This window comes from Mauremys mutica, chromosome 3 (assembly GCF_020497125.1).
Source record: "Mauremys mutica isolate MM-2020 ecotype Southern chromosome 3, ASM2049712v1, whole genome shotgun sequence".
Taxonomy (NCBI): Eukaryota; Metazoa; Chordata; order Testudines; family Geoemydidae; genus Mauremys; species Mauremys mutica.
In genome coordinates this window covers 68,080,802-68,105,371 of record NC_059074.1, presented here as the reverse complement: position 1 = coordinate 68,105,371, position 24,570 = coordinate 68,080,802, and the positions used below count along the sequence as shown (strand labels likewise).

The window sequence follows — 24,570 nt, the reverse complement described above, 5'->3', positions numbered from 1 at the left end:
TGTACAGAAACAAAAGCCCCCAGTTTTGACTTTTTTTTCCCTATGCACCTGACTTTACAAATTACTCCCATAAGACTACACAGACCTTCTAGTATATGAAATAAATTACTGGAGTAGGCAAGAATTTAAATGAGTTCAGAAGACATGGTTTCTGCTTTGTGTCTGACTACCAATGTTCCCCTCGTTCTAGCCAAATCAGACTCTTGAGCTTCTGCAGAAAACAGTATCCACAGTACTAGGTAAATGAGTAGAAGCAAGTATTTATTGGCAGGCAGAAGCAGCCAAGGCTCTGCTGTGGGGGTTGCCACGTGCACCACAACGTGGGTGCCAAGAGGAATATAGAAAGCTTCCCTTGGTAAACACTAACTACACTATAGGACCAATTGCCAGCGTGGCAGGATGAGGTCAGGAACATGGCCAAAATGCAGGATAGCTCTCATAACGAAAGACACAGTGACACTGAACGTGATTTCCTTGTTTGTGTAATAGCATCCCTAAACTGGAATCAGAACACCTCTGCAAGAGGGGTTTGTAAATTAACTCCCATGCAGGCTGGATGACTACCTGTCTGCAACAACAGGTCAAACGGGTTACTGAGCTACACACAGAATGGCTTTTCTACTTTTAACATTATTTGGCGACAGCGTGGAGAGAGTTTTAAAATTTTAAATCCGAAAGATATGCTTTACCAGATTAAAACAGTTCTAAAATATGTCAAATTTTGGATCTAAACACCTAACTGTATCCATTACATATGAAGTACATGCAAAGTCCTGTGTTTATACTACATCGTAATAATGCAGCACATAACTCTAAAAATATAATTTCTAAAGCTGTCTGATCAAACAAGCCAATACTAATTCTTTTCTAAGGTTATTATAAAGATGTGAGACAGCTCTTTGTTAGTTGTAAAAAGTGACTTTATCCTTGTTTTTACATATGCAGTTAAATTCTGGCAGAAGAGGATCAGGTACTACTACTAATACTGGTGAAACTGACATTGATTTCACTGCCCTCAATGAAGTAACAACAGGGATGAATTTGACCCAGGCTCAGTCTCTCCAGTCGAAAAAGAGAGTTTTTTTGTGTTTTATGCTCCTCGCATTTCCTTATGCAAACACAGCATTATCGTTTGCAGTACTCTTCCATTCTCTCTATGGTGGACCAAGAAAACTATCTGGGAGAAGGGGCGGAGGAGAAGATAATCTTTCCATGATCCTGGAATTTCCTGTTAGAATGTACTAACAGTAATAGCTCACTGCAACCAAAGTAGTGTTGGAAAGATTTTTTAACTGTATATGTGAATTATAATTGACAACATTAAAACATAAAAATTAGGAAGAGTAAGGTTTTGAATCATATAAAAACAAGTGATTTTGGTTTTCCAACACAAGACATCAATTCTGAAGGTTTAAGAGAAAATCTCCTCCTGTACTCTCTTTCTGATCATTTTTACAATTTCTGTGGCAGCATTATTTCCCCTTTCTGCCATTTTGGTTTGATTTGATTCAAATCTATGTTTAGTTAAAAGAATTTCTCAAGTAGTATTTTAATGCCATATTTTGCATGGCACCTTTGAAAAGTCCAGAATCTAAAACTTTCCAGTGGTTCAGAAATGACTCTAGAACTCTTAGCCATTGCATTAACACAGGGGTCGGCAACCTATGGCATGCGTGCCAAAGATGGCACACAAGGCAATTTTTAATGGCACGCTGGGGCCTGCCGGGACCCCAGTGTGCCATTAAAAATCCTGCCGATGCGGCAAGCTGCAGGGTCCGTGCTCCCGGGCTGGAGCGCCAGGCTCAGCGCTGCAAGCTGCCAGCCCCTCCCCCGCCTTCCCCCGAGCCCTGCCACCGCGCACAGCGCTCTGGGGGTCGGGGCTGAGCGCTCCCACAGGGAAGCGTTTGGCTCCGTGGGGAGGAAAAGACGTTTCCCGCTCATCCGGAGCCCCACCGTCGCACGCCGCCCCGCCCCTCAGAGCGCTGTGTGCGCAGCGGAAGGGCTCCGGATCAGCGGGGAGCCTCATGGTAAGGGGTCCGGGTTGGTTGGATAAGGGGTGGGGGCAGTCAGGGGAGAGGGAGCAGGGGGGGTTGGATGGGGGGGAGGATCCCGGGGGGGTGGTTAGGGGTGGGGGTCTCTGGAGGGAGCAGTCAGGGAGCAAGCGGGGGTTGGATGGGGCATGGGAGTCCCGGCATCTGTTAGCGGGTGGGAGGTGGATAGGGGTCAGGGCAGTCAGGGGACAGGGAGCAAGGAGGGTCCTGGGGAGGCAGTTAGGGTGGGGGGGGGTCTCTGGAGGGGATGGTCAGGGGACAAGGAGCTGGGGGGGTTGGATGATTTGGGAGTTCAGGGGGGCTATCAGGAGGTAGGGGTGTGGAGAGGGGTTGGGCAAGCAGGGAGCCGGAGGAGGGTTGGATGGGTCAGGAGTTCTGGGGGTCCTGTCAGGGGGCGGGGAGCGGTTAGATAGGCATGGAAGTCCAGGGGGTTCTGTCTGGGCGTGGATAAGGGTTGGGGCAGTCAGGGGACAGGTAGGGGGTAAGGTTCTAAGGGGGCAGTCAGGGGACAAGGGGCAGGGAGGCTTAGATAGGGGGTGGGGTCCCAGGCGGAGGTAGTCAGGACAAGGAGCGGGGCGGGGGTTGCGGGTTCGGGGGGGCAGTCACCCAGCCCTCTGCCCTAAGCCCTGACCCCCCTACACACACACACAGCCCTCTGCCTTGAGCCCTGCTCCCCCCCATACACCCCCAGGCCCCTGCCCTGAGCCCTGTACCACCCAGCCCTCTGTTGACTCCTTCACCCCCCCGCATGTTCCCAGCCCTGACTCTGGCACCCCCACACATACCCAGCCCCCCTACCCTGACACCTGCACCCCCCTCACATGTGCCTAGCCCTCTGCCCTGACTCTTGCACCCCCCACATCCCATGCACCCCGCACATCCCCATCCCCACCCTGAGCACCAAATGGGAGCTTCTGCACCCCCACTTACATTCCCACCTGCACCCCTCACACCAAATGGGAACTGCCCAAGTAAGTGCCCCCACACCCAAACCTCCTGCCCCAACCCTGAGCCCCCTCCCTCATTCTAGCTCCTGGCCCGACCCTTCACCCCCAGCTCTGTGCTCGGTCCACTCCCACCCTCAGCTCAGTGCAGAGAGAGGAAGAGAATGGGCCAGAACCAGGGAGAAGGTAGGTACCCAATGTATGTGGGCAGAGCCGGGACCCCAGACCGGCAGCGGGCTGAGCGGGTCTGGCAGCCGGGATCCCGGCTAGCAAGAGCCGGCGGATGGAACCCCTGAGCGGCAGTGGGTCGAGCCGCTCAGCCCACTGTCGGTCTGGGGTCCCAGCTGCTAGCCCCGCACAGCCCGCTGCCAGTCTGGGGTTCTGGCTGCCAGATCCTTCCCAGCTGGGGTCCCGGCCGCAGGCCCCACTCAGCCCACTGCCCGCCTAGGTGAACAGAACCCCAGACCAGCAGCAGGCTGAGCGGGCCGGCGGCGTAAGCTCAGCATTTTAATTTAATTTTAAATGAAGCTTCTTAAACATTTTTAAAACCTTGTTTATTTTACAATACAACACTAGTTTGTTATATGATATATAGACTTGTAGAGAAAGACCTTCTAAAAAACATTAAAATGTATTACCGGTACGCAAAACCTTAAATTAGAGTAAATAAATGAAGACTCGACACACCACTTCTGAAAAGTTGCCGACCCCAGCATTAACACATCATCTAGTAACGTTTTACAACTAGATTTGCCATATTTTCTCAGTTTGAGCGATATCTTATTCTGCAAGTGTAACGCCAACAGACCCCAGTCGTCGGTGGGCAGAACTGAACCAGGGACCTCTGGAGCTACAGACCAACTGGCTGTTAGCTAAGGCTGTAGAGCAGACTCATTTAATCTCTCTCTTTAAGTGGTCTTAGTGCCACTAGATGGGACAGAACACACACCCAGAAGGTGTGTGGGTTACATACTTCCCCTAGCTGAGGAAGCGCATCCCGAGCTTCAGAGTCTTCCCAGTTGAAATCCCGGAGAAGCCCCAACTTGTAACACCAACAAACTCCAGTCTGTCACAAGTACACAAGTAGTCCTGCTTATTGCATTAAGATACTGTTCAACACAAGCATGGCAGAATCTGGCCCATAGCATAATGGTACGGACCTCCTCTGTAAAGTGCTTTGAGATCTACTGATGAAATGCACTATAAAAGAGTTACATATTATTACTAATAAATAAAACCTTCTGTAATACCTCTCTGCAGGTTTCTGAAATGTGATAGGTTGTAATGGAGGACACAGTGTATATATGTAGGTACCCTGGCTGACAAACTTTAGTAAAATTGCATTGTGCATTCTACAGCTTCTAGATTTTAATTTGCTTCCATTATTTTGAAAAAATGTAGTGTGATCTATACAAATGTATTGTTCTCTGTTAATTACTGAATGAGTGTTCTAAGTTCACTGCAAGTGAACTGATCATAATGATTTGATTAATCCTATACCTCAGCTTGTTTGTTTTAAGGGAGTGATGCCTTTTATTGTATAACATATTTCTAACAAGGTAAACTCACACATCCTGCTGCTGCAATCATGTAAATTAACTATATCCTTGGAGAGATAAAAACTCATATACTTCCCTATGCAATTTCAAAGGGCACTATCAATTGGCTTTAGGACCAACATTTAAATTTTGCAACAACCAGATGATTTACAAGGTACAAACAGAAAGTTTCCATGACAATATTAGAGTTTTATTGAAAACATGCAAGTGCCCATGACCAAAAAGGGAAATCAACCAGTTTAGTTTCATTGTCCACACTGAAAAATGCAAAACCGCTACAACAACCCAAGTATGAAGAGTACATTTGAAATGTTTACTATTCAAAGGCTGGCAGTAAATAACAGAAAGTGTTAGTTTTAAGTCAATAACGACCCTTTATATCTGTGCCCCCCACCCATTAACCCTCATCCAACAACCACAGCTTTCCCCTTCCCCCATAACGCCCTGGCCTCCTCTCCATTGCCCTCCCCATCCCTCATTAACTTGTCTCCCTGGCGCCCCCAAAGCCCGACCCAGCCCATTAACCCCCTCCTCCCGCCGCCCCTATTAAGCCCTTCACCTTCCCCTGCCCCCCATAGGCTGACCCAATCCCGCCCATACCCCCACCCACATTGCCCGCCCCCCCACCATTAATCCCCCTGCCCCCCCGCAGCCGGGCCCCTCACGCGCCTGCACCGTGGCGGGACGGGCAGCTCCCACGCGGGGGCGGGAACAGGCGGCGCCGCGGATCTGTCTCGCGCGGAGAAGGGGCTGTCCCATCCCCCCGGTACCGAGTCTCTCACCTTTCGGAGCCGCCATGGTGTCCGCAGCTTAAACTGGCGAGACTGTGGGAGCCGAGCCGGCAACCGGGCACCACCCCCTCCGCTCCTCCCAGGTACCATAGAGAGCGGCGAGGGTCGGCATGAGCGACCCGTCCAACTGCGTCACCATAGAGCCGGAGGCCTGTGTGCGCTTAGCGTCCCCGTTCCCCGTAGCGGTGCGCGGCGGCGGCGGCTCTCCGGGCCAGTCAGTTCGCCCCGCCCCCAGGGCTTCCGCGCGCCAGGGGCCGGGGCCTGCTTCCATCCCAGCGCTGGGAGCTGCTCCACAACGCGCCGGAGCAGAGCCCGACGCAAATTCACTGTCATCAGCTGAGTCAGATGCCCCCAGGAGAAGGTTGATTTTCTTTTTGCTGGTTCAGGTTCTGTAGTTTCCACCTCAGAGTGTTGCTCTTGTAAGACTTCTGAAAGCGGGTTCCACAAGCATCGTCCCTCGCAGATTTTGGAAGGCGCTTCAGATTCTTAAATCTTGGGTCCAGTGCTGTGTCTGGCTTTAGCAATCTCACATTGGTGCCGCCTTTGCATTTTGTCAAGTCTGCAGTGTAAGGGGACATCTACACTACCCGCCGGATTGGTGCGTAGCGATCAATCTATCGGGGATCAATTTATCGCGTGTAGTGTAGAGGTGCTAAATCGATTCCCAATTGTTCTCCCGTCGACTGCTGAACTCCAGCTCGGCGAGAGGCGGAAGCAAAGTTGACAGGGGAGCCATGCGGCGAGGACGCGAAATAAGTAATTTTAATTCGATCTAAGATATGTTGACTTCAGCTACACTATTCTCATAGCTGAAGTTGCGTATCTTAGATCGATCCCCCCACCCAGTGTAGACCATGCCTAAGTGTTCTTAAAACAAACAACATGTGCTGGGTCATCAGCTGAGACTGCTATAACATGAAATATGTGGTAGAACACAGGTAAAACAGAGCAGAAGACAGACAATTCTCCCCCAAGGAGTTCAGTTACAAATCCAATTAATGCCTTTTTATTTTTTTTATTTTTTAAAGAGCATCATCAGCATGGAAGCATGTCCTCTGGAATGGTGGCCAAAGCATGAAGGGGCATAAGAATGTTTAGTATATCTGGCACGTAAATACCTTGAAATGTCAGCTAGAAAAGAGCCATGCAAACGCCTGTTCTCACTTTCAGGTAACATTGTCCTGTAAATGTAAACAAACGTGTTTGTCTTAGCTTTTGGCTGACCAAGAAGTAGGACTGAGTGGACTTGTAGGCTCTAAAGTTTTACATTGTTTTGTTTTTGAGTGCAGTTATGTAACAAAAAAAATCTACATTTGTAAGTTGCACTTTCATGATAAAGAGAACAACAGTATTTGTATGAGGTGACTTGAAAAATACAATTTATTTGTTTATCATTTTTACAGTGCAAAAATTTGTATTAAAAATAATTATATAAAGTGAGCACTGTACACTTTGTATTCTGTGTTATAATTGAAATCAATATATTTGAAAATGTAGAAAACATCCAAAAATATTTAATAAATTTCAATTGGTATTCTAATGTTTCACAATGCGATTAAAAGTGAGATCAATCGTGATTTTTTTGAGTTAATCATGTGAGTTAACTGCGGTTAATTGACAGCCCTACTGAAAAGACATGTTTGAAGTCTATTATCTGAATGCTTCTAGGTTTGGGCTCAATTTGAATTTTTTTTTTTAAAGCAAGAAGTTGCACAAAAATTCTGTTCCCAGTGCCTGATAGTTGGAATCAGGGATCAATCTGGGCAGTATGTAGTGGTACAACCTATCAGCACATCTCTCAAACTGCTTTCCGGTCTTCCAGAATCTCAGCTTTCATTTTGTGGTCGCTAGGAAAACCTGAAAATGTGGACTGAGTAACTGACGCAGTGACATCTGCCTGAGTTTGCAGAGAGCCTAAAATAACAGCTCTGGGAAATATGAACTTCCCCATTAATATTATTTGGGGCTATCAGTTATTATACTTGATCAATGTTAACTAGTTAACTGCTTATCAAAGAAAGGAGGTAAATATAATCAATCTATAAAATTTACTTTGAGTGACAGCTCATTTTGGCATCACACATGGATGGGTTTGGGGGATTATTTTTAATGGGTACCAATATTTATTCCCTATTAGTAACACCAGTCAAAAAGATACCAAGGTGTCACAGATCCTACTGAGCATTCCCTCTTACTCATGCACTTCACGGGCTGTGAGGGGAATTCAAGAGTCAGTGCTCTGTGTCTCCTAAGTTTCTGAAGCCTCAGCAGGCTGCTGCACTGGTTCCTCCATTGGCCTTCTCTATCACATTTCCTGGGCACGGACTCTTTTCAGAAATGGGTCACCTTAATCCACCTGTCTTATGCCCAGCACTCCCTCCCTAAAGATACCCCAGTTAAACAAACCCCTTTCACAGGACTCCACACAAAAGGTGTGGCGCTTCTATCATAGTTTAACTGTCTCAGGAGCATACAGTAGTTGTGAAAAAATTCTCTCTCGCACACATACACTCTTTGTACAGTCTAATACCTTTATGCTCTTTTATATTTAATCATGTAAAGCACAGGAGAGTACAGTTCATACAAAATAAGCACTAAATGCAATGTCTCTGCCTCAGTTTCCTGATCACTTCAGCACGTTCTCTGGGCAGGGAAGTGGTGTAACAAGGACCTAGGGCCCTAATGCAAGAATAGGTTAGGGGCCCCCTTCCCGATTCCAAAATCTAAACTTTTGCTTATCCCCAACCTATGACCCCAATGTGTCCCATTCACCCCCAACACCTCACCCCATAGTTCCCCAAACACTCCCCATTCACCCCATAGTCCACCTAAAACTTTCCCCCCAGTCCCTCACCCACTGCCCTGAGAACTTCCAGCCAGGTCCAATTTGAATGAGTGGTGTAGCGACCCACTACACTGGAACGCTGCTTTATCTGATAGGGCCTCCATAGCCATGTAACCCTGGTGCAACTACATCATTTGCACAATTTTAGCTATGCCCCTGGGGCAGAGGTCCAAGTTCCTTGGGTTGTCCAAAATCCTTAGGGACATTTGGTCTCTCATAAGTGGACCTGGACCCCCTGAGGCTACTACATGCTGGATGGTCTCTCTCTTCTGGATCCTTCTTGCCCAGATTCTGTGATCTTGCTCTCTCTTTCCCCACACACTCCCTCTTCCTGTCTGGCTCCTATGTGTTTATTTTTAGCCACTCCTGGTCATCTGGCCTGGCTTTGTTTTCCTCCTGGTTACTTTCCATTGCTCCTGCAGAGAAAACAGCTAAACTATTTTTATAAGGATGCAGCTGCTTTTTTTGTATAACTTTTGTGAGATCTAAGCACTGTCATTAACCTTAAATATTTCCCTTTGCATCTGTCTGGGGTGTACATGCTGCAGGCCCTGGATCCATAAACATATAGGCCAGGGGTCGGCAACCTTTCAGAAGTGATGTGCCGAGTCTTCATTTATTCACTCTAATTTAAGGTTTTGCATGCCGGTGATACATTTTAACCTTTTTAGAAGGTCTCTTTCTACAAGTTTATAATATATAACTAAACTATTGTTATATGTAAAGTAAATAAGGTTTTTAAAATGTTTAAGAAGCTTCATTTAAAATTAAATTAAAATGCAGAGCCTCCCCCGCCGGACTGGTGGCCAGGACCCAGGCAGTGTGAGTGCCACTGAAAATCAGCTCGCGTGCCGCCTTCAGCACCTTTGCAATAGGTTGCCTACCCCTGATATAGGCACTCATAATACAGCAGTTTTTCATAATACACCTTCACAATATCATGCAGAATTTATATATTGCACAGATACAGCCCCAATTCATTACACAAGCCTAAGCAGCCCTGCATGGCATCTGAGCCCCACCAAGGATCGCCATAGAGTCCAGGGGTATATATGAACATGACTGAAAGGGAGTCCAGGCCAAAGAACTCAGCAAAGACTGCATGATCATATTCTGAACATCTGTACAATCTATTGAGAGCACCATCTCAAGTGGAAGGAGCTTGGAAGCATACCTCTATTTCCCACTGCACATTCTGACACACAGTTCGAACATACCACTAGTTCTGTCCCACATACTTAGCACAATCCCACATTTCAGGGTTGTACTTACATGAATATGAGTGAAAAGATTAAATTAATCAATATTCCCAGCCCTACAATAACAAAGATGTCAGCATACTGGATATTTAAAAAAAAAAAAGTTAATTAGGCACGTGATCATACTCCCATTAAAGTCAATAAGAGTTTTGCCATTTACTTACTTGAGAGGAAGACTGGGGCCTATGTAAAGACATTCCTGTTTAAAGGTTCTAAAGACTATTATGTAGGTGTAAATAAACATTTTTATCCAGGACAGTTTCTTGATTAAAAATCCTTATCTGGGCTTTTGGAATTGACCACCTGTTTTTATGAGCATCACAGGAATTTGGTTGTGAAACTGCCCTTTGGGTGTTTCCTCAACCATAAGCATTTGAATTTAAATTAATTTTTGCTGGTCTCCAAATAAGTATAAATGCTTGAACACAAACTGTACACAACTGAAGTATGCATCTCCTATTCCTAACTGATATTCAGGAATAAATGAAATAGCAAATAAACTGTATTTTGAATTCATTTTTAATGTTTATTATTCAGTTGTCACATGTTCAGATTTGCTAGGCCAATTATGGCTTGGCCAGTTTTCAGAATGGATGCCAACTGGTATAATTTATTATCCAGTGGTGATGCACAGAAAGACCTGGCCATGCCAACATCACTGAAAATGTCCCAAAATGCATCACAGAAGAACTGCAACTTCTGATCTCATGTTCTGAGTTCATGGCAATTGTGATAATTTGCACTTTCTGTTGACTTCAGTGGGTTGGATGGCCCCAAAAAGGATGGAAGCTGGGCCAGCGCTAAATAGAGTATTTTCTTTGAGGATTTCAAAGTGATTTATAAATAGTTAAGGATCACAAAACACCACCTTGGTCTGCGTAAAGTTTCAGCACCAGTATAGTAAAGAACATCGTAACTGCCACTCCTACCCTCTCCAAGAGAAGAATCCATAGAAGGGAAAGAAAAAAAATTTGCTATAGATTTTTGTTGTAGGTTATAATTAAGGCCAACCATTTCTTGTCAGAATTGGTAAATTAAAGATATACTGATTTTTCTTGGCATAAAAGGATTTGACAGTGCCCTGTTATTACTTTACAATCTGATATTACTTAATTGTAGTCACAGTTTCAGTTCTTAAATTAGGAATGGCATCAGAATGAGCCACAAAAAATAAGGGATTATTAGAATTTTTCAGATAAGAGTTGTGCCAGGGGCAGAGAAGCTCAAAGCACTCTGACATGATAGATGTGGGACTAAGACAGAGGTCCCCAAAATGTGGGGCGTACCCCCCAGCAGGGCATGGAGAAACATCCAGGGGAGGCATGGCGGGACCCAGGCCAGCCCCCTCAGGGGTGAGGAGGTAGCACCTCCCCACCCCCAGCTCTGCTCCGGTCACACCCCAGTCATGTCCTTGGCTCCTGGCCCTGTCCCCAGCCTCAGCACGGCTCTGCTCTAGGCCCCACTCCCACCCCCAGCCTCAGCCCCAGGGTGCAGCTCTGCTCCTGGCCCCAGACCCACCCAAAGCCTCATCCCCCTTACCCTGTCTGCCCTTGCCCTGGTGCACTGTTCCTGCTCCCAGCCCCAGCTCTGGGGAGTGGGGGGTGGAGGGCAGCAGGACGCGAACGGGTGGGGGGGGGGCAACCCTCAAACATTTGGGGACCATTGAACTAAGAAGTCAGAAATCTCTACACCTCTATCAGCTGTGGAGGTGAGAGGAGTTAATTGTAGACTGACATTTTAATACATCACCTCCACCTGACGTAAACCTGACAGTTATAATCTACTTATTTACCATCTTTTTCTAGTCTTGGCCCTTCTTGTGCCTGTTCATTTGCTAGTGTCTCTTTACTGCAGTGTTACTGAGCACTAAAATAAAAATTGCAGACTATGTAGGCATTAGGTGGCTGGTTTTCAGAGATGCTGAACATCAACTACGTTAATGAGGCCTGCAGGTGCTCAGCATCCTGAAAATCAGGACCCAGATAATTTACCATTGTGCAGATTAAAGAAAAATAAAATATGCAGTGTTGTGAGTTGGGAAAAACATTGAAGCCGGTGGGTGGAACCGCCACCCTTCATTTAAAATAGAAAGCGTTAATCTCCTTTATGGCAGTCCCCACTTAAAACAAAAGTATATCAGAGTCCACACAGGATTTGAGCTAACTGGGCGGAGGGCTTCACTGGGTACTGTTTTGGCTAAGTTTGGGGGGGAGAAGTACACATGAGAACATACAGAGAAGGAAGCAACACGCACAGCCAGCCTTAGACAAGCACACTGTGGTAATGGCTAAAAGAGGTTTGAGGCCGCAAGAAAAGAGGAGAGAATATATTCATAAGCTATTCCACCCTCAGGCAGTTTTTTCATTTTTTTTTTTTTTTTAATTATTAAGTGCCTCACATGGGTTTTCCCCATTCTTCTTTAAAAACATAGGCAACGTACCTTTGATCTAACTTTCAATCTAGTTACATGGAAAGAGAGTTAATATGGGTTTTCAGTGCAACCATGTCTGTGTGGCAACAGCCTAGTTAATTACCTTGTATTTGAAGGACACTAAGGAGCTCTCTAGGCCTCACTATTTGAATCCCTCCAAGTCATGTCAAGTTGTCTGGACTGGCTAAACAGCATGAGTGCCATTCTCAGAGCAGACCATCAAGAAGCAGGGCACAAACCCCAAACTGGTTGTGAGTTCTATACTTAGACTTCACCCACCAGGTATCAAATGTAAACGTCTTAGGCACTATAACAGCCTAACCATGGAGTCACAGACAGGCCTCTTATCTTGCCACTTAGGGAAGCTTGCCTTTCTGACAGATGGTCCCTTGCTCCAAAAATCACAATGTTCAGGTTACTCCCAATCCCCAAAGACCAGTCATTTACCCCTAGGGTGACCATATTTCCCTGCATGGGACTAACCTGAGCCCTCCCACCCTCCCCATGTGGGGCTGGCCCTAGCCGCTTGCCCAAGTCTTGCCCCCCTCCCCCTCGCAGGACTGGCTACGCTGATCACCCAAGCCCTGCCTGCCTGTGCAAGGATGGGGTCAGCGTCACTGCTTACCCCAAGCCCTGCCGGCCCCCCACCCGAGCCCTGCCTCCCCCCCAGTCTGGGGCTGACATTACTGCTCACTCCCCACACATTCCTCCGCACCCCCCTTTTTTGACAAAAGCGGGCATTTGTTCTGTTTGCGCCTCCCAACTGATCAAGCTGGCAAGAGCAAATGGGACAAATGCCCACTTTTGCCAAAAAAGTCGGGACAGCCAGGACAGGGCTTAAAAAAGGGACTGGCCTGGCCAAAACAGGGACGTATGGTCAACCTACTTACCACAGGTCACTTGCACTGTAGATCTTATGCTAAAGACAACACTTGCAAGCAATCCTATAATAAACTGACTAAAGAATTGTTAAATAAGACAAAAAAATTATAGCTATTTGCAAAGATAAAACAATTAACATACACCCACAAATGAGCTATTGTGTTAGGCTTCAAAAGGTAATAGAAGCTGCTTTAATATGCAAACTCTGTCTGCTATGGCTAACACAGGCAAAGCAGATGGGGACCCTTTCCTTATGCTTAGAAATCTTGCCCTCCCAAAGTCCAAGGAGCATAGATATCCAGTTTCTTCTTGTCAGTGATTTTTATTCCCTTCCTCCCAGACAAAGGTGCTGGCTTCTTCCAGGCCCTGGGGGTGCTCAAACCCCCTCTCCACCCCAGGCCGCACCTCCACCTGACCCCTTTCCCCAAGCTGCCACCCCCACCCTGCTTCTTCCTGCCCCATCCCTTCTCCCAAGCCTCTACCCCCACCCCGTCTCTTTCTGCCCAGTTCTGCCCCCTCCCCGGAGCGTGCTCCTTCCCTGCTCCTCCCTCTCCCCCCCTCCCAGCGCCTCCTGCATGCCGTGGAACAGCTGATTGCAGAGGGCGCGAGGTGCTGGGCAGGAGGGGGAAGGTGGCTGCTGGTGGGTGCTAAGCACCCACTAATTTTTTAGTCGACCCCTATGCTCCCAGAGTTCAAACTCATGGCATGAGTTCATATGCAGGTCTCCTCTTAATGGGGGTGGGTGGGGATGGGGAGGGACAAGAATGAAAAGTCTTTGTTCTTTGATGTTTCACAATGGCTTATTTGGTGGACAGGACTGAACACCTGTAGAAAGCCAGCATTTTACATTAGTTAATGCTTCTTTCTTGTTTGGTGATTTACACGGTTACAGTGGGTTGCAATGCAAACACTCAGTATAATATAAAAAGGAATACAAATATTATAACTGAGATTAATACATGCAGCATCCTACAAGCATTTCATAAAGTCTCTGCATTTGTCAGTGTTCATTTGAGGCCTAGGGGCCTTGGCATGAGCTGGCACCTGGTCTGCCAGCATCACACATTCCTAAAAAGATTATTCCCTATATGGCCCAGCATTGTAGATGGAGCTGAATGCAGCACATGAACAAAAGGATAGAGCAGAAACATAGCATGGTTTTGTACAATCACATACCCCAACACATTTTACAGGAGCTAAACATTGATCAGCCCCAACATTCTTGAGAAGTGTTTTTCTGTTTCTTCACCCTTATATACTGTTAAGACGTTGTTGCATCTTGGCTCATACATTAAAGACAAATTTTCACTCAATTGTAAAATTACCAGGAGCATTATGATTTGCCAGACCAGGCACATATTCTACTAGCCTGCCCTAACCATGATGGAAAAAAAAAACCCAAAGGATAATTTACTTGGATGTAAAAATAAAAAAGTTACCAGGAAAGTAAAATTTTGCAAGGCTACAATGAAGTCTACAACTATCTAGTCATTTTTAGTGTGCTCACTACTATTTAGTCACTGAATACAGAAAACGCTTAGAAAGCTAGAATTCCTAGAAAACTGATGTAATAGCTGTCAGGGTGCACACTACCATCTCTGATTCTTGGTTAGCTGTGATTCTGTGGATTATTCTAGTGGGAAAATACCTCGGAGAAAGTTCGATTAGGAAGAGTCAAGCACACTGGCTTATCTGGTACTGCTGGAGCCAATTTATCATTTCATTCTCAGTGATTCTACCAAGAAAGGGAAGATTATAGACAAAGGGTTCAGATGATTTTCCTCTAGTTAATATTATTTCATGTCAATGAGAGTTTTGTTTGTGCAAGAACTGGAGGGCTGGGGTCAGATTTACAATGGCACTTAGGCACCTATCTGCCACTTCAGTCACCTAAATCTACCACTTCAGTCACCTAAATCTACCATTTAGACACCACTAACATTCTCAATATCACTGCTCAGCTGCCACCTAATCCCATAGGCATCTAAATCTCCATGGCACCTAAATTTCTGACAGTGGGCATGCACAAAACCACCTATGTCCCGACACCACCGCACTGCTATTGAGCAGCTTGGAGCCCTAGTGCAAGAGAAAGCTTTGGTGGCCCAAAAACAAGACTCTCCAAGTAGACCTTCCTCTGCACATCTACAGGTTTGGGCCCAGCACATACAAAAAAGGCAGCAAGAGAGAAAGTGTTTCTCAGAATACCCAGTAGCCCAATGGTGAGGGCACTCACCAGGGATGTGGAAGATGCAGGTTTAAATCCCCACTCTGCCCAATTTGGAGCACAGATTTGAACGTCATTTCTGACGTCCCAGGTGAGTGCCCTAACAACTGGGTGATAGAGTCAGTCTCTCGCTCTAGCCCGGTGAATATTTAATTATTTATACAAAGTGAAAAAGCTTCACCAGAAGAGCTGGAGAGAGGCCCAGCCCAGAATACCCAATAGCCTGGTAGTCAGGGCACTCACCTGGACCACCTTGGTTCAAGTTCCTGCCCCAAATCAGGCAAAGGAAGGATTTGAATCCGAGTCTCCCAGGTCAGTGCTCTAACCACTGAGCTATCATGGAGTAGCGGGATCTCTCTCTTTCATTTTTAATGAAAAAGGACTGACCTGGTTTAGTCGTCTAACTCCAAAGGTCATGGCTGAGAATCCAGAGCAGCGGGAGGTGCTTCAGTTCAGAAGCAAAGGCCTTTATCAATAGGAGCTAGGGACCTAAATACCTCTGAGAATCTGGACCTACACCCTCTCCCTTCCCGCTGCATTTCACTTCTGGCTAATTTAGATGGCTCGGCTTACTGGTTTCTGAGAATCTCTTTCTTTGGCACCTAACTCTCCCCGTACAATGCCTGGGGAGCCTGGGCAGAAATCTAACTCACAGCTGAGATTTCTACTAGGCAACAAGGCACCCAGGCATAGTGTTGCAACGCCTAAGTCCCTTTGTGAATCTAGCCCTTGGTCTCTCTAACTCGTAACAGTTATTCTTCTTACAATATAATCAAACTTCAAAGACAAGGCTCTTAAGGGTAGTGTTATGATGTGCACTCAGGGTATTAAAACATTAAAGGATTCCAAAAACACACACTTCCATAGAAATGCCAGTTTAATTCAGAATTTACAGCCATGCTTGGATTCTACTTTTTTTTAAATTGGATGTTTCAGGCTTTTTATAATCACTATCACTTAATGCCATTTAACTGTTCCTAACAGAAACCATGGAGTGTAACAACAACTCTTTGAATCAATGGACATAGAATTCAGTTTACTATACATTACTTCAGAAATCTATTTGGATTTTTTTTAAAACATGTACTATACTTCAGTATGTCTCCTTTTAAACTTCATTTAGGTTTCATCAACTGCTCTGGTTAAGTTCACTTTGACCATACAAGTAGTTGAGGTTGATCCTCCTCGGAGACCAGCCAGGAAAATCTGTGGCCTGGGTACGTTGCTAGAGTTGTCAAGTTTAGTCTGTGTGCCAAAATCCTTTAGCAGATACACTTGGGTGGAGTTATCTTTTCTCATATGACTGAGATTAGTCTGCACTGAGTGAGTTAATTTCCTACGCAAATTAGCCTACATATGAAAACAGAATCAGAATAAGAAAGATTTTATTCTTAAATATAATTTTTCTCTGAAATTGAAGTGTTATAGATTACAATGATGCATATTTTTCTCTTTTACATGTACTGCCCCCAGGTTTCACAAATCCATAACTGTGGAATATGTCATTTTAGCACCAATCTGCTATGGCAACCTTTGTGGAAAAGGCAACAAAAAAGCTTTTTGTGAATTCTTCATACTGTAGAGCCAGGACTTTAAAATCAGCTGTCTGTTTGTTCTCCCTTCCAGTGAACTGTTAATACTAGCATTGATGTAAAAGGATATAAATTACATGGCATAAAGTTGTTATTGTCGGACTGTATGAAACAAACCATAACATGGGTTCTTATTTTGGAATTAAGCAAACCCCAAAAAAGGACCACCTCCACCTGCTGCAGGCTGTTGGTGCCCTCAAGTAATGTTTCCTTGGCCCTGGCATGCATGCAAATACAAATGTAAATTATCGATATGGTAAAAAATAAACTTGAAATGGTATGATATACTCCCATTAAAAATTAAAAGTATTAATTTAAAAAGTTCCACCCAAACTAAAAAAAAAACTGCAATCCTAATAAATAAAATAATAATAATAAAATTTACTTATAATCAAACATTTTTTTAAAAATACTACATTTGTTTTATTAATGTCAAAAGCAAACATAAAAGTTTTCCTATTATGGCCATAGGCCTTAATATTAATCAAATAGTAATAAAACCCATAAATTATAAAATATGGGCCATAAAAAGCCCCCGCATAAAAAATAATAAAATTAAAACCCTGTTTAAAAACCCAAAAATTAAATATAAATGTACAAAAATGCTTTATGGCAACAACATATATATTTTAAAATAACACAAAAAATGCCATTTTGCCATAAATTCCTTTGCAAATAGATGTGTAATTGTTTTTGTGAGTAATAGTTATATATGCCTTAAAAGTTAATGCCCTGTGCTCACAATATAATCCATAGTTACCATAAAAATAAATGTTTTTATCAAATTGTGGCTATTAACAATGTAATTTTAAATTTCAAGTGCCTAAATTAAAATACAGACAATTAAATATAAAATGTACCTTATACTCTAATGCAATACCTGTACCCATGAAAATAAATTTAATTGTTATAAAATGTTATTTAAGCATCCCTATTTAAAAATTATTTGCAAGTTGCTAGGCAAAAGGCATGCAAGGTTATGATTACCTTCTACCATGCTACTAACAAAATTAAACAAGTAATTAAAAGGGCTAGCAAAAATCCAAAACACAATTGGTAAAAGACATTGTTGGGATGTTCCCCCACCACAACCAGGATTCTTAATCCGGCTTTACATCCAATTGTGGTAATTCTAATGTTTCAGCTAGCGTTGGGTTGTTATATTCCTAGTACTAACATGCTAAATTAAAAAATAAAAAAAAATTAAATAAAATCGATTGATTGCAAAGCCAGTGGTTCTATAGACCATGGATACTCCCCAAATATAAGTACATAAAGTTTGGTCTTTAACAAGACAAAAATCAGTGGTAAAACTTAAAAGTGCCAGCGAAAAATTTCTTGCTGGGTCTCAGTAAAAGCCTTGAGCCTAACGCTGGGCCTTCATGAGTAACCCACTAAACTTGTTACACATATGTATAGGTCTTAATCTTAAAAATATACGATCTTTAAGGGGGGGGGTGTTACCCTGGAATTAAGGGGTATGTAACCCCAGAATTTAATCAAGCTAACTGCAGCCATATTGTGTGCATTCAACCACCATAAATTAATAAAATAAAACACCAATCCTTCCTGAAAATCCTTAGAGACTGACCTCTGGGTCTCCAGGTGGGACTTGGGGGTTTTTTAGGCACTGGAGAAGAGCAATGACGTGAACTCTAGCCCACACAAAGGTTACACAATGACAAGTGTAACGCACACACCTCCTGAACGTGGTGTTCTGGCCTCTCTAGTGGCACTGAGACCACTTAGAGATTAATGAGTCTACTCTGTACCCTTAGCTAAGGATTAATTTGAACAAGCAGGACTTTTGAAGACAAAGTCAAAGTCAAATACTAGCTGCAGGCTTGCAGTTTCTGCTAATCAAAAAAAACCACCCAACCAATTATAAAACTAAAAATAAATAATTAAAGACCTCAAGTTTAAGTGTGTTTAATATAAAAGCTTATTATAACTAAAAGTATTAAAATATTTTATTAATAATTTAAAATTAAAAATTAATTACAAGAAAACCAAATAAAAAATGTACGTTAAAACTGTTCTCTAAAGCTATCCTGAAAAACTTTTTCCTAACACCTTACTCTTGGCAAAAAAGCAACTGGCCATCGCTCACCTGCTACTAATTACTCAACACCATCTCGAATTTTAAATAATTATTTAAAATGTTCTAAACCTACTGCTTATGTCTATATGTGCTTAAAACTAATAAACAGTAGTTTTAAAAAAAGTTTTAAATATCAATCTCTCAGCTGTGTTCCCAATAATTTATTCCTAACACTGCTTAAAATAAAACAATTAAGCTACCGCTGCTTTGGGTTCTAAAACCCCTCGGTAACAGGGTAACATATAATGAGGAGGTAGTGTCTGCGTCTACTGCTCTAATGGATTTGAGTTGATGTTTCTATATTTTAAAATACAATTTAAAACAAAGGTCCCAAAATACAATTTGGGAAACAAAGGTCTTATAAGATAATGCTAGGAGGGAGAACAGTAACAAATTACACAAACTGATGGATAATCAAGAAGGATAAAATTCCATTTTCAGTTCCGCAAAGTGAATCTTTAGTCTGATAGTCTGCTCTGCCTACATGACTTATGCAGAATTCATGGCACGTAGAATGATCAGAATAGCAGAGATGAGATCTTCTGTGTAGATTTAAGATGAGAATATTACCCCAATGTTGCATGAATCTAACAATTGAAACCATAGTATGCAGTGCACACTGTAAGAAAAAAAAATCTTATTTGAAAGGCACTTTTTGTTTGGGGTGTGTTTTTTTAAATTTATAGCCAAAACATTAAGGACATACCTGCAATTTCTAACAGCAAGCCATATACTTCTACAGATTAAGTAACGATACCTCAAAAACCTGCCTCAACATTCTACATCCAACACAAAGCAAAGATTGCTTTGCTATCTTACGCTCGGAATTGGTCCTGTGCAAAATATGCACACAAAAATTGCAAACTGGATGATGTAAGTCAACATGGAAGGAGTTGGGACAAAGTGAAAAATAATTTACTATGAAACAAATGAAGGCCCCAATCCTTCAGTGACTTCCACATAGGTCTACTCAAGCAGAACTCATTGCAGGATCAGGCCTGCAAATTGATAGTAAATTAATGTTGCTGTGAGCAAACCTGGCAGTCAGTTAATTTGTTATTGGCCAGAATACTCAACTCAGTGTTATAAAATATACACATTTCACTGGATGTCTGAAATCAGACTTCAAAAGGCAAGAAAAAGCTCAATACACATTTTCATATACAAGGGACCGTTATTACAGATTCTCTCATCTATACAATCATGTAGCATATTTTCTTCAACTCACTCTCTGTAGTTTTATAATCTCTTAGTAGTGTTTTTACCCACACTTTACTACAGTTACTACAACTTTTTTCCCTTGTGACTTGGTGGTATAATATTTATTAATGTATACAGCTTCATTTGCAGTAACTTTTTTTTTATCACCTTAGCCCTTTTTGTATCATTGTACTACAAAGGTAAGATATAGCACATTACTTCCAAATGCTTAAGCTGTCTGTATTAGTTAAGCTGTTTTAGTACAGAGTAGCACCCTAAAAATTCACTATTATTTGAAAGAATCTTCCAACTTAAAGAGCCTGAGACTTTAGAACCAATGGATCTAGCCAGGAAAATATTGCTCAAAAAAAAAAAAGTTGGGGGGGGTTTGAAACAGAAATATGAAATATAGTGAAATAAGATAAAACACAAATGATTACAGAAACTTGTCTCTTCATAGATTTTAACGCCAGAAGGGATAATAATTATGATAATCTATTCTGACCTTCTGCCAAACATGCCAAATTTTGAAAGGCCTAATCTTCCAGATAATACTGATACAAACCAATTTTATGGCTTTTCTCCTCAGTTCCCATTCGTTCCACTCATAGGACTTCACAATAGTTGGAGGCAATATATGGGTGTCAGTCTGAGTACTGCTGTCGCATTTGGTAATTGGTTTCATTGAATGTTTGTCTCCCCTTCTGACCTGGATGAAGATATAGGTATTTATTAAGAGAATCCATAAGTCACAGGGGGGAAAAAATGACATGTAGACACAGCACAGTATATTTTTAAACAAACAGGAATCTGAGAATACTGAAAGCTTTAAAGACTTGAATACAAAATATAAAAGTCTATTAGTAACTAGTGGTTAATAATCATCCTATGTTCATATAATATCTGTCATTCCAGAGGATCCTAAAATACTTTACAGATTTAAACTAAGATACAGTAACTCCTTGCTTAACATTGTAGTTATGTTCCTGAAAAAATGCTACTTTAAGCTAAACGATGTTAAGCGAATCCAATTTCCCCATAAGAATTAAAGTAAATAGGGGGGGTTAGGTTCCAAGGAAATTTTTTTCGCCAGACAAAAGACTGTGTGTGTGTGTGTGTGTGTGTATATATATATATACACACACACACACACACACACATATACACAGTATAAGTTTTAAACAAACAATTTAATATTGTACACAGCAATGATGATTGTGAAGCTTGGTTGAGGTGGTGAAGTCATGAACTAGCATTCAGCTGAACCCTCAAGGGTTAACACATTGTTGTCAAGGCAGCATGAATAAAGGGAGGGGAGACAGCATGGCAGACAGAGACACACACCATGTGTGTGAGAGAGATGCGCATTGCCCCTTTAAGTATGCTGACTCCACTCTAAGTACGTTGCCTTTTTAAGTAGATCAGCAAGTTGAGACAGCAGCTGCTGCCAGCAAGCTCCCTGGGTCCTGAGCCCTGTCATGTTCCCCCATTGCTCTGTGGAGATAAGGTATAGGAGCAGGGGGCAGGAGCGGGGGGAGAGGGGCATCCTGACATTAGCACCCCTCTTTCCCCCTCCCCCGCACAGCAAGCAGGAAGCTCCTAGGAGCAGCTCCAAGGCAAAGGGCAGGAGCAGCACATGGCAGTGGGGGGAGGGACAGCTGAACTGCCCAGCATTGATAGCCTGCAGGGCAGCTGCTGCACAGGGAACTTAGGGGAGTGGGGAGCTAATAGTGGGGCTGCCAGTCCAGCCTGGTTTCAAGCCCCCACCAGCTAGCTCCAAACAACTGCTCTTTCTGCAAGCAGTGGACAAAGCAGTCGGCTGCCAAACAACATTATAAGGGAGTGTAGCAGCGTGCAGATTCACCGGTGCTGATTGTCCTGGGAATTAGCTCTTTTACAGCCTTAGAGTGCCCTCTACTGGCCGGTGGCTCACCTGCCTCAGGCCCCCCATGTCCCTCCCAGACTTCGGTGCCCCTTTACTTCAGGGTTCTGCCCCAGCAGTATACCCACGCTCTGGGTCTCCTCTTCCAGGGGAACCTCTAACCCTCTAAGCCCACCTTGCCTCAGTGGCTACTTCCAGACATCATCTAGCCCCTTCCCATGGGCAGAATGAAGTCTATAATGGCCACTCTTCACTGGCAAGGGGGTAGGACCTGCTGCCTTGGCCTATCCCCGGGCTACCCCTCTGCAGCCCCAGAACCTTTCGGAGGCCTTCACCAAGGCCTGCAGCCTGGGGGGTTTACCAGGCTGGAGCTCCCAAGCTCCCTTTTCCCTTCCCCAGCACTGTTCCGCTTCAGGTATCTTGCTGCCAGGCAGCTAGCCCTTCTCACTCCAGTGCTAGAGTGAGATTTCTCTGTCTCCTGGCCCCACAGCCCTTTTATCCAGGCCAGCTGTGGCCTGATTAAGTCAGCCACACCCAGAGCCAACTACCAGCCTCCCTCAGATGCTCTTAATCCCTTTTATCTTGGAGTGGGGCAGCTGCCCTACTACACGGAGCATTACGCAACTTTTTAAACAAGCATGTTCTATAACTGATCAGCAACATAACGAAACAACGTTAACCAGAACGACTTTAAGTGAGGAGTTACTGTACAAAATTTATGCAGGGGTTGCTGAAAAGTAGCGACCTCTGGGGTAAAGCCTAGCACCTGTTTAACAATACACAGGACAATTAAATGAAGAATACAATATCTAACTGAAACTGCAGGAGGAATTTAAAAAGCAGAATGTGGTTGTCCAAGTTGGAATTTGTCCAGGACAACAATGTTAACACCCATACGCTAAAAATATCATTTTAAAAATATCATCTATGATTTTTCTCCCCAAATGACACTTTTTCCCTGTTACAATATACAGGGATGGACTAAGGGTCTCCAACTTGTGCTGACCAAGCTTCTCATATTCATCTACAATGCTTAATTACACAGGGCCCTCTCCTCCCTTACACAAACGATTCCTACAAAGGGGGAACAGGAAACATCATCCACAGAATTTCTCTGGACTGAAGATGGGAGAATGCTGCCACCACTGAATTTCCGTGACCCTGCCCCTCCCACATATAGATTTTAAGGGTGAACAATTTCCCAGAGGTGATGCCCATCATCTGTACACCAAAGAGTAGGATCTTCTGGATCCCCACATACTGTACTCTCTTTGCTGGACAGAGGATTACATATGTCCTCAGACAAAGTATTCTCTCCATAAAACACATTTTTTCTACGTCCCACTAATTCCAGATTGGCCAAGTCCCAGCACTTTTCAGTGAATCAAAAGGACAGATTGGTCAGTGTCACATCACCTATTCAACAGGGGATGCAAGCAGTGAATACCTGTGAATAAGGAACAAGGGATTCAAACTGATGATGAAGCTCAAGCAGCTGAATAAGTTCAGCACATTCTTTTGCTTTTTCTCCAATCAACTGAATGAACATATCTGGGTTTTGGGCAAAAACATATGCTGATTCCTTGGAACTGAAAGTGTAATATTTCTCCTTATGTTTCAAAATGCCAATAGCAGGATTTCCTAACAAATAAAGCAAAAACAAGAGTGAACCAATAAATCATTCAACACACAAAGCTCCTATAATCATGAGTATACATATCCCTCAATCAGCTCTTACTCCATTGCTTTTGGAATTGTAATAGAACCTACAATCTAAACCTTTTTCAAAATTAAGAAATCCTCTCCATTACACAGTAGAAAGTCAGATTCTACAAACCATCAGAACTGATGATGACCATCTTACACCCAGTTCCCCAGGAGGGATAACGATATCTACCGCCTTTGTAAAGCACTTTGAAATTTACTGGTGAAAAGTGCTTCATAAGAGCTAGATATTATTATAGTCTGGATCATGCTTAAATTACAACCAGAAAGACTACTCAGACTTTATGATCCATATCTATCAAGTTAATATAAAATATGTTCCCTTTCCTTTATATTGCACATATCTGCAAATGTCTGTCCTGCACATTTCCTGTGGAAGATTGATTGTAATTTAATTACTCTTTTATGCCAAAGGACATATTAAGTATGTCAGGAAGTTGAACTACCATTAAAAAAGTCCTGTTTTTACTGCTACAAACAGTGGTATTTCGCCCCCTATCCCCCAAAAAACCAAACCAAACCATCAGTTATACCAAAAGAAATGACAGGATTCCTAAGTATCGCCAAAAAAGATGAGCAAGTAGAGCCAGTGTTCCCTCTAATTTTTACCACCCATGTGTGGAATGAATTTTGTTATGTGCACCAATATGGAGGTGATATGTGACATATCGCCTCCATATTGATACACATAACAAAATTCATGTGGCGGGGTGAGGCCAAGGGGTTCAGAGTGTGAGAGAGGCTCAGGGCTGGAGCAGAGGGCTACGGTGAGGTGGGGTGAGGGCTCCGGCTGGTGGTGCAGGATCTGGGGTGGCACTGGGGAGAGGAGTTTGGGGTCCAGTGGGGCTCCCCGGGGCTACAGTGGAGAGAGAAGACTCCTCCCCCCAGCTCTCTCTCCCTGCAGCAGCACCTGGGCTGGGGGGAGAGGCGCCTCTCCCCCAGTTGTGGCAGGTCCTGGCCAGGCTGGGGTTGGAGCCGGGGCATCTGTCCCCCGGCCACAGCAGGTCTGGGGAGTGGCATCACGGCAGGTCCGGGGTTTGTGGAGAGGCATCTCTCCCTGCCACAGCCCTAAGTGCCTGCG

The 24,570-nt window shown here is 43.8% G+C and overlaps 2 protein-coding genes across 5 annotated transcripts in view; both read right to left on the bottom strand.

Moving 5' to 3' along the window:
- Positions 1 to 5,495, bottom strand: part of SLC35A1 (solute carrier family 35 member A1) — a 36,572-nt gene extending 31,077 nt beyond the window's left edge. The window contains exon 1 of one of the 2 annotated variants that reach the window (XM_045009766.1): positions 5,337 to 5,495. In XM_045009766.1, coding sequence (XP_044865701.1) covers positions 5,337 to 5,352 — 16 coding nt within the window. In that variant the 5' untranslated portion in view covers positions 5,353 to 5,495. Of the gene's footprint in view, positions 1 to 5,223; positions 5,245 to 5,336 lie in introns of those variants that run through there. The other variant, XM_045009767.1, reaches the window with a different exon arrangement.
- A 10,338-nt stretch (positions 5,496 to 15,833) lies between these two features.
- Positions 15,834 to 24,570, bottom strand: part of CFAP206 (cilia and flagella associated protein 206) — a 32,629-nt gene continuing 23,892 nt past the window's right edge. For 2 of the 3 annotated variants that reach the window (XM_045011816.1, XM_045011818.1), the window contains 3 exons: positions 23,212 to 23,405; positions 20,448 to 20,591; positions 15,834 to 16,339 (listed from right to left, as the gene is read on the bottom strand). In XM_045011816.1, coding sequence (XP_044867751.1) covers positions 16,109 to 16,339; positions 20,448 to 20,591; positions 23,212 to 23,405 — 569 coding nt within the window. In that variant the 3' untranslated portion in view covers positions 15,834 to 16,108. The remainder of the gene's footprint in view (positions 16,340 to 20,447; positions 20,592 to 23,211; positions 23,406 to 24,570) is intronic. The other variant, XM_045011815.1, reaches the window with a different exon arrangement.